This window comes from Prosopis cineraria, unplaced genomic scaffold (assembly GCF_029017545.1).
Source record: "Prosopis cineraria cultivar Desert tree isolate PC_DT_omini unplaced genomic scaffold, ASM2901754v1 PC10, whole genome shotgun sequence".
In the NCBI taxonomy this organism is placed as follows: domain Eukaryota; kingdom Viridiplantae; phylum Streptophyta; class Magnoliopsida; order Fabales; family Fabaceae; genus Prosopis; species Prosopis cineraria.
This window is the reverse complement of record NW_026555341.1, coordinates 2291783-2306299: the sequence shown is the minus strand read 5'-3', so window position 1 is coordinate 2306299 and position 14517 is coordinate 2291783. Positions and strand designations below refer to the sequence as shown.

At 31.3% G+C, this 14517-nt stretch overlaps 1 protein-coding gene across 1 annotated transcript; it reads left to right on the top strand.

Moving 5' to 3' along the window:
- The first annotated feature begins 11069 nt into the window (after positions 1-11069).
- Positions 11070-12719, top strand: LOC129321692 (anthocyanidin 3-O-glucosyltransferase 5-like). Its single transcript, XM_054967569.1, has one exon. The coding sequence runs from the start codon at positions 11162-11164 to the stop codon at positions 12608-12610; it is 1449 nt and encodes a 482-aa protein (XP_054823544.1). The 5' UTR covers positions 11070-11161; the 3' UTR covers positions 12611-12719.
- Positions 12720-14517: the final 1798 nt, after the last annotated feature.

Below are 14517 nucleotides of genomic sequence, written 5' to 3'. Positions count from 1 at the left end.
TATCATAATTACAAACTTATCACTTTCATATTTTGCAGACTTATCATTTTTATATTTTAAGGAGATATTTTTATAATTTTTTCAATAATCACATCATGATATAAATATTTTTTTATCTATAACTGTGGGATAGATGAAATCAAATCCCACAATTAATTCAACCCCACTCTTCAAAAGCTGTTATTAAAAATTGAGATTTCAAGCATTTATTACTAATAATGTATGAATGTCTGACTTTCTTCAACAAAATGCATGAGAGTCGAGAGACGATTCATCTTCACTGTGCTCACTCCCTGCTCCCGACTCCTGGGTTTTCATCATTTTCTCTCCTCTGGTCCTGTCTCTTGCTTTCGCTTGCATCTTTGTTTTTTCTTTCTTTGCTTCGGTTACTGTTTCCACCTCCCTGAGATGAAGGATGGCCATGAAGATAGCCGAGGAGATTATAAATCAAGATTACAGTGAGGAGAATCCTTTCGATCTTATGTATAAGAGTATGATGAATCCCCTGTTCTTCGTTTTTGTCGTTCACTTGGTTAAGCTTTGTCATCTTCTTTTGTCTTCATCTTCCAGTCCACTGCAGTTTCAAAAAATTGCTTTCTTCCTACCTCACTATTTCCAAAAAAAAAGTCCCACCCTCGATTTCTTCCTTTGAAGCTCCAAACATCTTTGTAAAAGCTTGTTTCCCTCCATCTCTGCCTCTACTCTTTCTCTTTTACCTTGATCGACGTTGTCTCCTTGAGAATGAAATTTTGTCGCTTTGGCCTCAGATCTGCCCATGGAACTTCGCACCTGTGAAACTCCGCAGCCGCTTCAAATCTGTTAGTCTCCTGCCTATGGCATTTTGCCAAGGATGGAGCAACTAATAAAATTGATTGGATTTTCTGTCTTCTTTTTTCTTCATTATTTTCCCTTCATCATCATCTTCCATTGTTGCTTTGTATATTTTCAAGAATATTTTTGTAATTATAGTTCATTTTCGTAGAGATAATATTTTGAATGCCAGGTGTTAGATTTTATTTCTAAAATCGTTGTTTATGTTTTTGTCGCTTGGTTCAGTTCTGATTTTTGTTGCTGCTGGTTTTGTTGTTCCGTTTCTTCATTATTCCTCAACTCATTTTTATTTGATGAAAAAAAAGAGATTTAGATGTTGATTTTTGCTGAGTTTATTTTTATTGACGGAGTATTTGATTATGATATTGATGTTAATTTGATTTCATTTTTGGTTTGAGCTCTAATTATATCTCTTTAATATCAGCAAGGGTAAAAAAGGAAAATCACTGTTCCTTCAACTATAGTTCTGCAGTAATCCTGATGGATTTTACAATATAAGTAAATAGATTTATCCTTTGTATATCAATAATTCATGTGGAACACACAACAACAATTAAAAAATAGATGTGAGACTCACGGTAAAGATGTTTATACATACGAGACTTATAATTAAAATAATATGAATGAGATTTAATATTTTTTATAAATGTAAGATATTTATCATTTGTTGTTTGTATTTTGTTATTTTGTATATGTGTAAGATAATTAATTGTATATAACATACAACTTTAAATAATAAATTATAACATAAAATATTTTATTATTTAAATCAATCAACTTATTCCTGTTTGTTTTTATATATGTGCAAATTTTAATAAATTCACACAATTTAAAAAGTAATTAATCCTAATAATTATGTCTAAAATTTAAAAGTTTGAATTAAAATGTACTTGTGATTAAAATTTTATTTTTTTCCAATTTAATGATACTATAATTTAATGAAGAGTAATTAATGAAAGATGTCATAAATATTTTTTTAAATTATTGTTTTGCTTGTAAAAAATCAACAACAAACCATGTAAAAATTTTGCTTATATTTAAAAATGAGAAACATATATAATAAAATTTGTCAATGGTTACAATAGAACTACAATGATTCTATGAGATACATCATATTTGAATTTAATGGATGATACAAATCTTATCACTTAATAAATGTCATATGTGGCGCTATAACAACTATTCAATTTAATTAAATTGTTATAAAATACTAAAAAAACACCAAATCTTAAATTTGTAAGGGGGACAACAAATGTGAAGAGTCTTTCAATCGTGAGAGTTATTTTAAAATTTTATAAGCAAATGCATCTTGATCATTTTTAAGTATTAATATAATTCAATGATATAATTGAGATACTCATTAAATTAATAGATTTAAGTTATTTAGTGAGTTTAAATTTAAGATAAATCACAATAGTTCTACGGTGATCTAACTTTTTTTAAACAAAAATAAAACGTCAGACATCTATAGTCAATTGTAGATTTAAAATTATATTTTAATATATCTACTTTTTTATTATAAATGTAAATGGAGAATTTATAATATAATTTTAATTTTAATTTTCAAAAATTATAAAAATTCAACTCCACAAATATGGTAATATTATTTTGCACAACCTTTCATTCTATTTAATCCAAAATATAAGAAAATTTAACACCATGAATTAAAAAATTCAATCTAGCATAGTGCATTTCACAAAGGTAATTAAAAATTTAAAATATCTAAACTTGAACTTCATTGTGACCATAAATGCAAATGTGTGTGTGAACACAGAACCAAGAGATCTAAAAAAATAACCACAATCATCAAAGGAAAGGGAAAAATAACAGAGGGAGAAGGTAATAAAGTCAAAAGAGTTTTATATACAACAAATTTGAAAAATAAAATTGGAATAAGTTACCTTTGAATAAGAAATATTAAATCATCAAGAAAAAAAATTGAAGTATGCTTAATTAATAAAATAAGAAACACTGATTCTGTGTGAAACAAATTGACATGGGTAACACTTATATATTTAGCATTATATACCTAATATACTTATATCTAATCAAATCATAACAAGTGAATTTTAATATGTTAATAAAATTAATAACAAGAATTTATTATAGAATAAATAATTTATACAAGATCTACATGTCTTGATTTAATTAAAAACAAGCACATTAAGTATATAATACTAAGTATATAAGTTTTCGCCAATTGATATATCTCATTTTTAAAAGCTGGCTTCCACTGCAGTGATGTGGGTTGGCCCAATTCAAATGACCCTTGGTAGGGTGGCATGAGGGTTGTTACATAAAAGCCTTTTATGTAATAGCCCCCACCCTACCCTACCGGGAGTCTTTTAAATTGGAGCCTTAACCACTCACGCAGCGGGGCTAACTTTCTCCAAAGTGTCACTTGAGTTATTGCTTACCCTGTCAAAGAGATCTTTTAGAATCTTTTCAGACTTGAACCTCCAATCTCTACCACTTTAAGAAAGTTGAGGCTAAGTCTGGTACCATTGAGTCAGGTGCCAAAGGTTGAAGGTTTAAGTCTGGGAAGGTTCCAAAAGACTTCTTTGATGGGGTGAGAAATAACTCAAGTGCCACTTTGGGGAAAGTTGGGCTTGTTGTGTAAGTAGTTAAGGCTTCAGTCCAAAAAGCCTCCGGTGGGGTGGGGTGAGGGCTGTTACAATGTAAGTATTCACTACCCAAGTATACTTAATTATTTTATTGTACTATCATTACACATATTCACGACATAGTTACATCTAATACATATCATTAGACTCTACAACACGTTATGTCATTGAACTCCTTTATCACCTAATCATCGAACATTACTTAACATATAATCATTGCACTCTATTAAAAATCACGTCATTGAACTTCAAATAAGCAATTCATGGAACTCTACTACCATTATTTCATAAAACTTCACATTTTTACTATTATTATACTCTAACTATTTACAATCGTTGAACTCCATAAATCTTTAATATAAGTTTTTAAACATTTCATGCCACACTTGCATTAAAAAATTTCACACATTTTGATTGTAAAATACAAATTAATAAATTAATTAACACACAAAAGTACAAGATAAAATTCTCTCAATTACTTCAACTTTTGAGAGGTCATAGGTTTCACCCCTCAATTGCATACTCCCAAAACTTTCACAAATCTTGAACGGTGCCAAATATACTCACTCTATAATTTAATCACAATATAATTCATCAATAATCCTTTTTAGATAATTCTCACTATTAACTCAAATATTTTTTCACTCATAAGATTTAATCTCTTCATATACAAGGGTACCCATATTCTTAAGATTCAATCTTTCCTCATACAAGGGTACCCATATAGTTTCTTAGCTTTGTCTAACTCTTATTAATTTCATTAAACTCTTAATTCACCATTAACGAAGCCGCATTGCTCCTACCACCTCATTAATGGTGGATTTTCGTCCATTTATTCTCTCAACCAACCAAAATACATTAAGTCATAAATGCTAGGTTTAGATAAATTAAAAAACTCTCATTAACTCTATTTAAGTCAATAGCTTTAGATTTATAGTTTTTATAGATTGAAAGTCCTCATTCTCAATAAAACCCTAACTTTTAACTTCAAGAAAAATGAAAGAAAAAGAGAGATTCAAGTTTGGGAAACTTACTTGTAGTGTTTAGAAGTTTTAAAATACTTTATATGCTTCCAAACCCTAAGCCCTAATAGAGCTCTTTGCATTTCCTTCATTCACTCTTTTGTTTCTCTCCTTTTTATATCAGTTTTATGTTCTTATTTCTATAGCAAAGTGGCCACACACCATGGCGAATGCACCATCAGTCACAGTGTATAGAGGCCCGTCTTTGGTTGTTATACACACGTGCCCTGCGATAGATTAACCACAAGTTGCTACGTGTGAAATAGAACTTCATCCTTTAGATTTTCTCCCTCTTTCTCTAAGTGACCCGACTTCACTTGGACCTGCATTTAGGGTTGAAATTACAACGAAACATGCTCGTTAAACCTCTCTGGCCACTACTAAAATTAATTACTTTAATTAAGATTAATTAATTAAGTTTAAATTTTAAGGATATTACATAGGTAATGAATGATAATTATATCTCCCATCTCCACGAAAAATATAAGATCTTATATTATTTTTAGGGTAAAAGTCTATTTTGACCTTTAAAGTATTTCAGTAGGAGCATATAATGGCCTAAATATTTGTTGTAATATTTTATCCCCTCAAGCAATTAAAATGTGGTAAATTTGCCCTACCTATTAAATCTTTAGACGTTGATTGTTAAGTTGGATGAGAGAGGGAGAGGTTTGACTTGTAATAACAGGTATTGTCTGATGTGGAGCTGAGAGGAAGAGTGGATTGAAATCAAAAAGACAAAATGGACATTTACTCTTTAGTTGTGCCTAGACCCATTTGAATTGTGGTTGTGTAGGACTAAGCTTAACAGTGGGAATCGGGTTGTTGCTAGCGAGTGAAGGGAGAGTCAATTCAATACTACTGTTAGAATCATAGATATTGAGAAGCCACTTCATATCATGGATACAAGATTCAAGAAGGTTTAAAACTTTTCAAAAGTTAGCGGTAGAGGTAATGGAGAAGACTTGATGAAAAACCACACTATGTTTCTCATACTTGTACACAAGGGCTAGGGCTTGTTCGAGGTTCTTGGAGACTTTGTTGACGATTCAGTGAACGAGTGGCTCATAGAGAAAGGGAGTAGTGGAAGCAAGTTGGCCAATGGATTGGAGCATGGAGGAGAGATGTTTCACTTGCTTGGAAAGTTCGGAGCAATCTGGCTAGGAGGATTCAACCTCTTGAGCAGCTATGATAACTCTTTCTCTGAGTAAAATGGAAAATAGTTCTTCTTGGATAGTCCTTTCATCTTCAAGGTTTGCTATAGCAAAGAAAACAACAACGATGATAAACACTAGGGAAGAAGAGATGAATGACTTTTCCGCTTTGTTTAGTTGTGTTTTTTAAAATAAACTAAAATAAAAATTGAAGAGTGGGAAAGCAATGTAGAGAATAAATGTCCATTTTGTCCTTCTAATTTCAATCTTCTCTTCTACTTAGCTTCACAATGGATGACACTTGTTAAAAATGTTACGACAAAAACTTTAGACCATTGGATGCTCCTATCAAAATATTTTAAGGATAAAAATGAACCTTTACACTTATTTTTAGCATAGGTTTCATATTCACAAATATATTTTTTATTATGCGTCTCGTATATATTTTTGTTATGCATCTCATCAAGATGAATTTTTTTTAAATCATGATTACCGTGATACCCTTTTTATATATGTATTTTACCCCTTCTGTTCAAAAATACAAGATATTTTTTAAAGGGTTGGATATTAAAAAAATAAAAAATTTCAATCTTTTGAGATATAATTATTATCTTTTCTTAATGTTTAATAAAAATAAATATAAAAAAATAAAGTTAAGTTAAAAGTAAGTAATTATTTTATTAAGAGAAAAATTTAGTTAAAAATATTTTAGATTAACGGGTGAAATAGAATTCTGTTTATTCGTTTTTTTCTTAAAATACAAACCTCACGTGTCAATTTGTAATCATTACTTGTCAGGTAAACTTGCTCAAGTTGCATGTGATCCTTCCCTGAAGTCTTTCAATCTTGTGATTTGTTCCTGCCTTTTTACTTCATTCTAGTTCCTTCGAATATGATAAATCCTTTTGAAATTCTCTTTTAATAAATATTTCAATTTTAAACGCTTTGTGCGTGAGCGTTTATATGGGTACCGTGATAAATGGAAAAATTGTAATTTATTTTTTTAAATAAAAGAATAAAAAAATCAATACTAAAAAAAATTTATATCAATTAAAAATTAATTGACTAAATAAATTATCGTTAATAAATATTTACTAATAAAATACTAACTTGAATTAATAAATATTCATTTAAATTTTAACAAATGATTTTTAATTGTTATAATTTTTTTTAGTTGTCTTGATTGATATTTTTCTAAAGAATAACTGGCTGGCAACTCTTCGCCATCGCGATCGTGGGGGGATGAGAGATCAGCGGAATGGAATCAAATCAAATCTTAGGTTTCCAACATAAGAGTGGCTTGACATCGGTGGTGGTGGAAGCTGAACTTATACAACTCAGAATGGGACTTAATTAAGGTATGCTTTTAGTAGGATTATGTAAAACTCCTTCAATACTTTTTGAGTTAGCCCGAACCTTGATAGTCATGTCTTGTTTGTATAAATATTAATCCTTTAAGATTAAAAAAATTTAAAAAAATTAAACTATTTCTTCAGGTTGGACTGAATCAGAGACTGGACATTTGGACCACTTAGTCCAATTCGATCTTATTAATTTATTTAATATAATTATAATTAATTTATTTTTGACAAATGCTTTAAGAGTAATTGACACTAAGAAGATACTTGTATAAAGATTTGTTGAGTTTGTTTTTAAATTATTATTGTAATATAGTGTTGTTGAAATTTGTTGATTATTGTTTTTGTTGAAGATATAAATTTAAAATATTTGGATTGTAATTGAAATTTTTTTTCTTGTTTTTGAAAATTATTGTAGACTTATTAATTTATTATAATTATAAGTGTTTTTATTATTTTAATTAAATTTATTAAATTAAAATGAATTATTATTGCTCATTGAGAAAAAAAAATAACTAAGTGAATCAATCTCTCAATTTTATAAATTAAGTTTAATTCTATTAATTTTTAAATTATTACTAAACAAGATAAAATTACGTATTATCTAACTCAATTTTTTTAATAAAAAAATTAAATTTTAAATTAAATTAAATTTCAATATCATTCAATCTTTTATATAGTTCTAATTAAAAAGGATATGATATATAAGGTCTTTTCTGATCCTCTGAAAGCTGTCAGCCTTATTTTCAAGAAGTGTGGATTTTGTTATCCTCTTAGGATTTTGGTTACTGAGATCAGAGATCTTGTATGTCAAGATTGGAGCATCTCCGCTAGTCATACTCACAAGGAGTCAACTAGATGTGCAGATAGTACTCCAAGGCATGCCCATTCCTCGGATAGCCAGTTTCAATTGCCGTTCGTGTCCTGAATTTTATGTGGAGACTGTCTCTTCTGACATGCTCTGCTTTAGCTGAGCTTCAATCCTGTTTTGAAACCTTGATTTGTTTCTATAGCTGTCAAGTTCGATCCTGCTTCAAAGCTTTTTTTTACAAGGGTCAACCTTAACTTTTAAAATTGAAAGGTCGACCTTAATTTTTTTTAATTTTTTTAATATAAAATTTTAAAAAAATATATTTATAATCTTTAAAAAAATTATTATATATAAAATTAAATTTAAAAAAATTTACACCATAACAAATAAAAAAACTCAAACATTTAAGTTTAATATCAAATAACAACATTAAAATTAATATCAATAAAAATTAAACTTAATTAATATTATTAATTAAATTTTAATGAATAAATAAAGAAGGGATGAATGAGTTTAATATGTTTATTTTTTATTATATATTTAATTTTTTATTTTTTTATATTATAGTTTTAAAAAAATAAAAGAACTTAAAAGGATAAGCTCTAATCATAAAAGGCTGATCCTTTTATTTTTAAGTTTAAAAGATTGATTTTTTTAAGTTTAAATTATATTTTTTTAAATAAATACCTGATTTAAGTTATTTTTAAATTTAAAAGGATCGGCAACTTAATACTAATTGACAGTTTTATTTGTCTCTTTATATATTAAAAAAAAAAAAAGGGAATGGCGACGATCGAAAAGAAAGAATGGTTCCCGCGACCAGACGGTGGAACCTATGGTTGAAATAGGGGCCGCAAATAATGCCAATGATATCAATCTATCTCATCAAATTTATATGAAACCAATTATTGGACAACACACGACCTCTGCCTTCGCAGTACTCAAAGAACCGGCAAAATTTACAGTCTCGTCTCCCAATCCCTCGTCATTTGTATTTTTCTGATATTTACTTCATTTATTACATGACACTGTTTTCATGAAACAAAATATCGTATCTCATCCTCTTAATGCCCGAGCCTACATCAACTACCAGTACTCACCCTCTTTATCGAACAAATCAAGGCTATTGATATATGATAAAATATTTTAAAAAGAATTTTAAATTAATAGCATCAAGTGTTATTTAATATTTTTATAAATTATTTTTATCCATCCCTTCAATATCAATACAAAAAAATATAAAAACAAAAATATGTAAAACTTTAAATATATCCTTATATAAAAAATTTAAAAAATAATGTCATGTTATTTTTTTCTTTCATGAAGGATAATTTTAAAAATACATTTTAAATATTAATTAAAAAATCATACCATGACTTATAAATGAAATCAAATAGATTTTTTAAAATGTGATTTATAAATAAAATCAGGGGGAGTATGTATAAAAATATTTATGTTATTCGTATCTGTAAAATAGAGAGGATGAGAATTACTAAATATATTTTTATTCTCTTAAATAAATTAAAATATAAATTATAAATAATATATCATTTTTCTTATTTTTGTTTAAATATTAGTTTATTATTATGAAAGAATTTATTCTATAATTTTATATATTATTTAAAAATATTAAATTAAGTATAATTGGTCCGGCTCAATTACAATCAAATTATTAATTTTTAAATTAATGAATGTAGAGGTGAACTGCTAGTGAATTTAAACATCAGGTTTCCTTAATGTCCATTCAATCCAAGATTTGAAAAATGGAATGGGTCATTAAAATAGATAAAACATTGATTTAAGGGTTAATAATTAAATCATGATCAAACCATTTATAAATTTAATTATTATATTTAAGATTTTATATATCAAATATTACATGATAAGTAACATTTTATCAATATTTACTCTTTTTAATGAAATATCATTTTATTAATATATAATATTGGCAAGAGAATTTAAGAATAGGTATTTTAGAGGCTTATTAAAACTAAATTCGGAAGATAAACTTTATATACAAATATAGATAAATAATTAGAAGTATAAAAAATTAAAGATTTATGCCCTCACTGTAAAAATAATTTAAGGATTAAGTAAAATGAATCAATAAAAATCAAAGAAACACTGGATTAAAAAAAAAACGGAGTAGAAGCGGCGTCCATCTCAGGTGTCACACAGTTGCGTTTGTATTGATCCTTCCACCAACACAAAGTCCCACATCGTCTGAATTAATGGTGTTCATAAATTTGGTTTGGTTTGGTTTTGGGTAAAAATCAAATCGAACCGAACCATTCGATTTACTGATAATTAAGACTTGATCGATTTTTATAAAGTTCGGTTTGATTCGGTTTTATTTTCGATTTGGTTCGATTTGGTTAAGGTCTTGATCAAGTTTTAATGCACTTATTTAATTTTTTTTTCCTTTTCCCTATCTTCATAATGGTGCTATGTACTAAAATTAAATTTAATTCTTTTTGACTCCTTTTTTTTCATAAATAAAGGTATAAAAATGTAATAAAATTTTGAATGTGATAACAATAATTAATCATAAAAATTTATATAAGTTTTTAAGATTAAAATTATTTAATATTATGTATTTTCATTAAAATCCTTTGAAAATGTTTATCTATGTATCTATATTTTAATAAATAATGAAAAATTTATTATACAAAATTCAAAACAAAATGTTTCTTATAGATAAATTGAATGCTGAGGCTTTTAGGTTGTAAATAATTAAATGATGATCATAGCATGATTATTATAATTACTTAATATTATACATTTTCATTCAAGTATTTTAAAAATATTTATTTATTACTATAAAAAATTCAAAATAAAATTCTTCTTGTAGATAAATAGTTATATATTTTATAAATAAATAAATAAAATTTTTTTAATCAAGTTTGGTTCGGTTTGGTTCGGTTTCTAGTACTCAAAACTAAACTTAAATCAAACCAATCGGTTTTTATATCATAAAAACCGAAGCAGACCTGATTGTTGTTCGGTTTTGATTAATTTTTGTCGGTTTGGATTAGTTTGGATCGATCCTTTCGGTTTAAATCGATTTTGAACACCCTTAGTCTGAATGCAAAGGAGCTGGAGGGAGAAATGTGCATAAAAGGGGGAGTGGATAACACTTTCCATCAGCGCGTGAGCGAGCATGTGAGGCTGAAATATAATATATAATATAAAATAAAGATATATAATAATAATTTAAATCTGTACGAATAAAATTTGAATGGTCCATTTACACTGATGGGTATCATCATGCCGAAATGGAGTCCCATCCTATCTTCGGTCCTTCTCACCAGCCATAACTAATAGCCATAGCCCTCATCTTCCACAACCATCCACAGAGGTCATGCATCAGCCACACATGGCGCTGCTTTCTAGCCCAGGCCTTGGCCATCTGATCCCCGTGATCGAGCTCGGAAAGCTTCTCTCCGTCCACTTCAATTTCAAGGTCACAATCCTCGCCGTTACTTCCCAAAGCTCCGAAGCCGAATCCCACATTCTCAAATCAGCCATCTCCAACATCAACTCCTGTGACATCCTCGAGATCCCACCAGCGGACCTCTCTGGCCTTCTCGAAGACGAAGCCGCCATCGTAGAGCGCCTCTGCGTCGTCATGCGTGAAACCAAGGGCGCTGTTCGTTCTGCACTATGTAACATGGCCTCCCCTCCTTCTGTGCTCATAGTCGATATCTTCGGCTACGAATGTATGTCCATAGCGGAAGAGTTCCGAATGCTCAAGTATATTTTCGTAGCTTCCAATGCTTGGTTTTTCTCTTTGGTTTTATACTCTCCCATCCTGGATAAACAAGTGCAAGGCCCGTTCGTGGATCAGCAAGAACCGTTCCAACTCCCAGGCTGCAGTCCAGTTCGTCCCAGAGAGGTGGTTGATCCCATGCTGGACCGTAACACTCGGCAATATCAAGAGTACCTCGGCATAGGGACGGCGATGCATAGTGGCGATGCTATATTGCTGAACACGTGGGAGCAACTCCAACACAAAGAACTTCGATCACTGAGAGATGAGAATTTATTGGGCGGGCAGCTAAAAGTTCCAGTGTATGCCATCGGACCCTCGGTGAGGCCACCAGAACCACCCAGAAGTTCAACCATGGAGTTGCTTGGGTGGCTGGATCAGCAACGCAGCGAGTCAGTGGTTTACGTGTCGTTTGGGAGCGGTGGAACGCTGTCGTACGAGGAGACCTTCGAGGTGGCATGGGGTCTGGAGTTAAGCCAGTTGCGATTCATCTGGGTGGTGCGTCCCCCACACAGAGGACATGCCGACTCCGCATTCTTTAGCACCACGACTGGAAACCTTGCAAGCGAAGATCCGTCAAATTATTTGCCAGAAGGGTTTACTGATAGGACCCGCAGTACAGGAAAATTGGTCCCGCAATGGTCTGACCAGGTGACCATATTGAGGCATCCGTCGGTAGGGGGATTTTTGTCGCATTGTGGGTGGAGCTCCGCTCTGGAGAGCATCACGAACGGCGTGCCGATGATCTGCTGGCCGTTATACGCGGAGCAGAGGATGAATGCGACGCTGCTGGCGGAGGAATTGGGGGTCGGGGTGAGGCCGAAGGTGTTGCCGGCGGAGAAGGTGATGGGAAGGGAGGAGATAGCGAGGATGTTGGGAGACGTCATGAAGGGGAAGCCTAACCCCATAAGGGACAGAGCCAGAGAGTTGAAGGAGAGCGCGGCCATGGCCATGAAGAGAGGCGGCTCGTCCTACAACGACCTTGACCTCGTCGCTAACCTGTGCAAAGCAACCTGCCATCACCTCCGCCAATCATTTTAGGCTTTTAATTTGTCTTTTTTTGTGGGCCCCATCCTCTCCTTTCGCGTTTGATATGTTGGCTTCCCGTTCGGTTTTCATTTTAAAATATATGAGCTTCCTTGTTTCATTATTGGCTTGACTTATTCCTCTGTTTTGGCTGAGTATACTTGATAATCCCGCACGTCTGACTTCCGTCTAGTGCGCGTTAATCTCCAGATGTCGCGTCTCTTGTGCGTTAATTTCCACTGCATCAACTTTCAACAGGCTCATCATCCCTAATCACTAGGACTCGCTGTTTATCGTCTCGCATTTGAAAGAAAAGTAAATATTTATTGTTGAGTCGAAAGTGAAAACGTAGTGACTCTGGACTCGTTTTTCACCCTTGATCCTTGGTAACTTCAACCATTTCCCCCTCTCTTCCTTTCGTGGGTTTGACAATGACAAGATTCTAATCCACCTTGGAGATTTTCTAAGCCTCGAATAATTATTAGCATCCCCACTTGTGGCAAAAAAGCACTGGTAACTCTGGACTTCTAATATCGACTTTGTGGAAAAAATGCGCACGTTTCAGTGGACTTAATTGTCAGGATCATTTTCCGCGCACGGTGCTTTGACTAACTTCTGTTTTCAGTTTCTTTTCTTGTCATTACATTTTTTCTGTCATTGCTTGATATATGACACAAATTACATCTTCCTTAAACTCTCAATTTTTTTTTTTCGGTTATTCATTTTAATTAGTTGTTAAATCTTATGGATATACAGTTGAGCTTTAACTCGTTATTTTTTTTTCCTTATTGGCATGCTTGCTTTGCTTTTAATTGATGACTTCGATCAAGCTAAAGAAATCTTAAAAAATTACATTATAAATTTTAAAAATTCAAGAATGAAAAAACGCACACTTGCTCTTCATATATAGTAATTTACCAAATAATAGTCTTAGATTTGTTTGAATTAATCATTAATTTAGGCCTCACCTTTTTAAGCATTGACACTCCGTATAGTTGGAAAAAATAATTTGGCTAGAGCTTCGTTTTGAAGGAGTATCACTCACTTGCCATCTTTTGTATGTTTTGAGAGAAAATACAATTATTAGTTCCTGTAGTTTTATCAAATTTTGCTTTTAGTTTTTATATTTTTTTTTGAGGACTAAACATTGAAATTATAAGAACTTGAGTAGTAAATGTCATTCAATCTTAATAAAATTATAGGAATTAAAAATACTGAAAAAATTATAGAAATTTAAAATAAAACCTAATGAAATTATAAGAAATGATAATTGCATTTTCCCTATATTTTGGCATAGCCAAAATTTGAAATTATGGATAAATAATAAATTGAATCTCATCAAACTATCAATAACTAAATCATTTCGGCTTGGGATTTAATCTATTGATAATTTTTATCAAAAACAAGTAAACAAATAAATCTATTGAGGATAAAGCTGGGCGGAGGCCCATGTGAATCTCATGGCTCGGGTAATCACAGTCCGCCAGGAATGGGTTTCGTAAGGACAGTTGGGCCTAATAATAATATTTGTCTAGAAGCATGAAGTTCCGTTGGGGTTATGGCAATTGGCAAAGCTTCCCGTTAACATTTTTTTCAGTGGGCCGATTTTGCATTTTTTTAATAAAAACAATAATAAAGGGCAATGAATCCAGATCCCCTCAAAATGAGCTAAGATGGTGTATGGATTAATTGAATTTGAGAGGGCGGCTGAAAGGGCATGTGATAATTATTGTGCCATGTGCACACAGCCAATTTCAGAAATAAATCAGACTTAAGCTGCGTTTGATTTCAGAGGAGGAAAAGAAGGAAACAAAAGAGAGACAAAGGAGGCTGAGCTTGGGCAGCTAAGGCAAATCCCTAATGTGATTTTGGAACAATTTTGAGCTTGCTACACCTTGGATAAGCTTCCTTCACTTCTCCTA

What these genes read in the sequence shown, in the direction of transcription:
- LOC129321692 (XM_054967569.1), top strand. Translation starts at nt 11,162, where the DNA reads ATGCATCAGCCACACATGGCGCTGCTTTCTAGCCCAGGCCTTGGCCAT.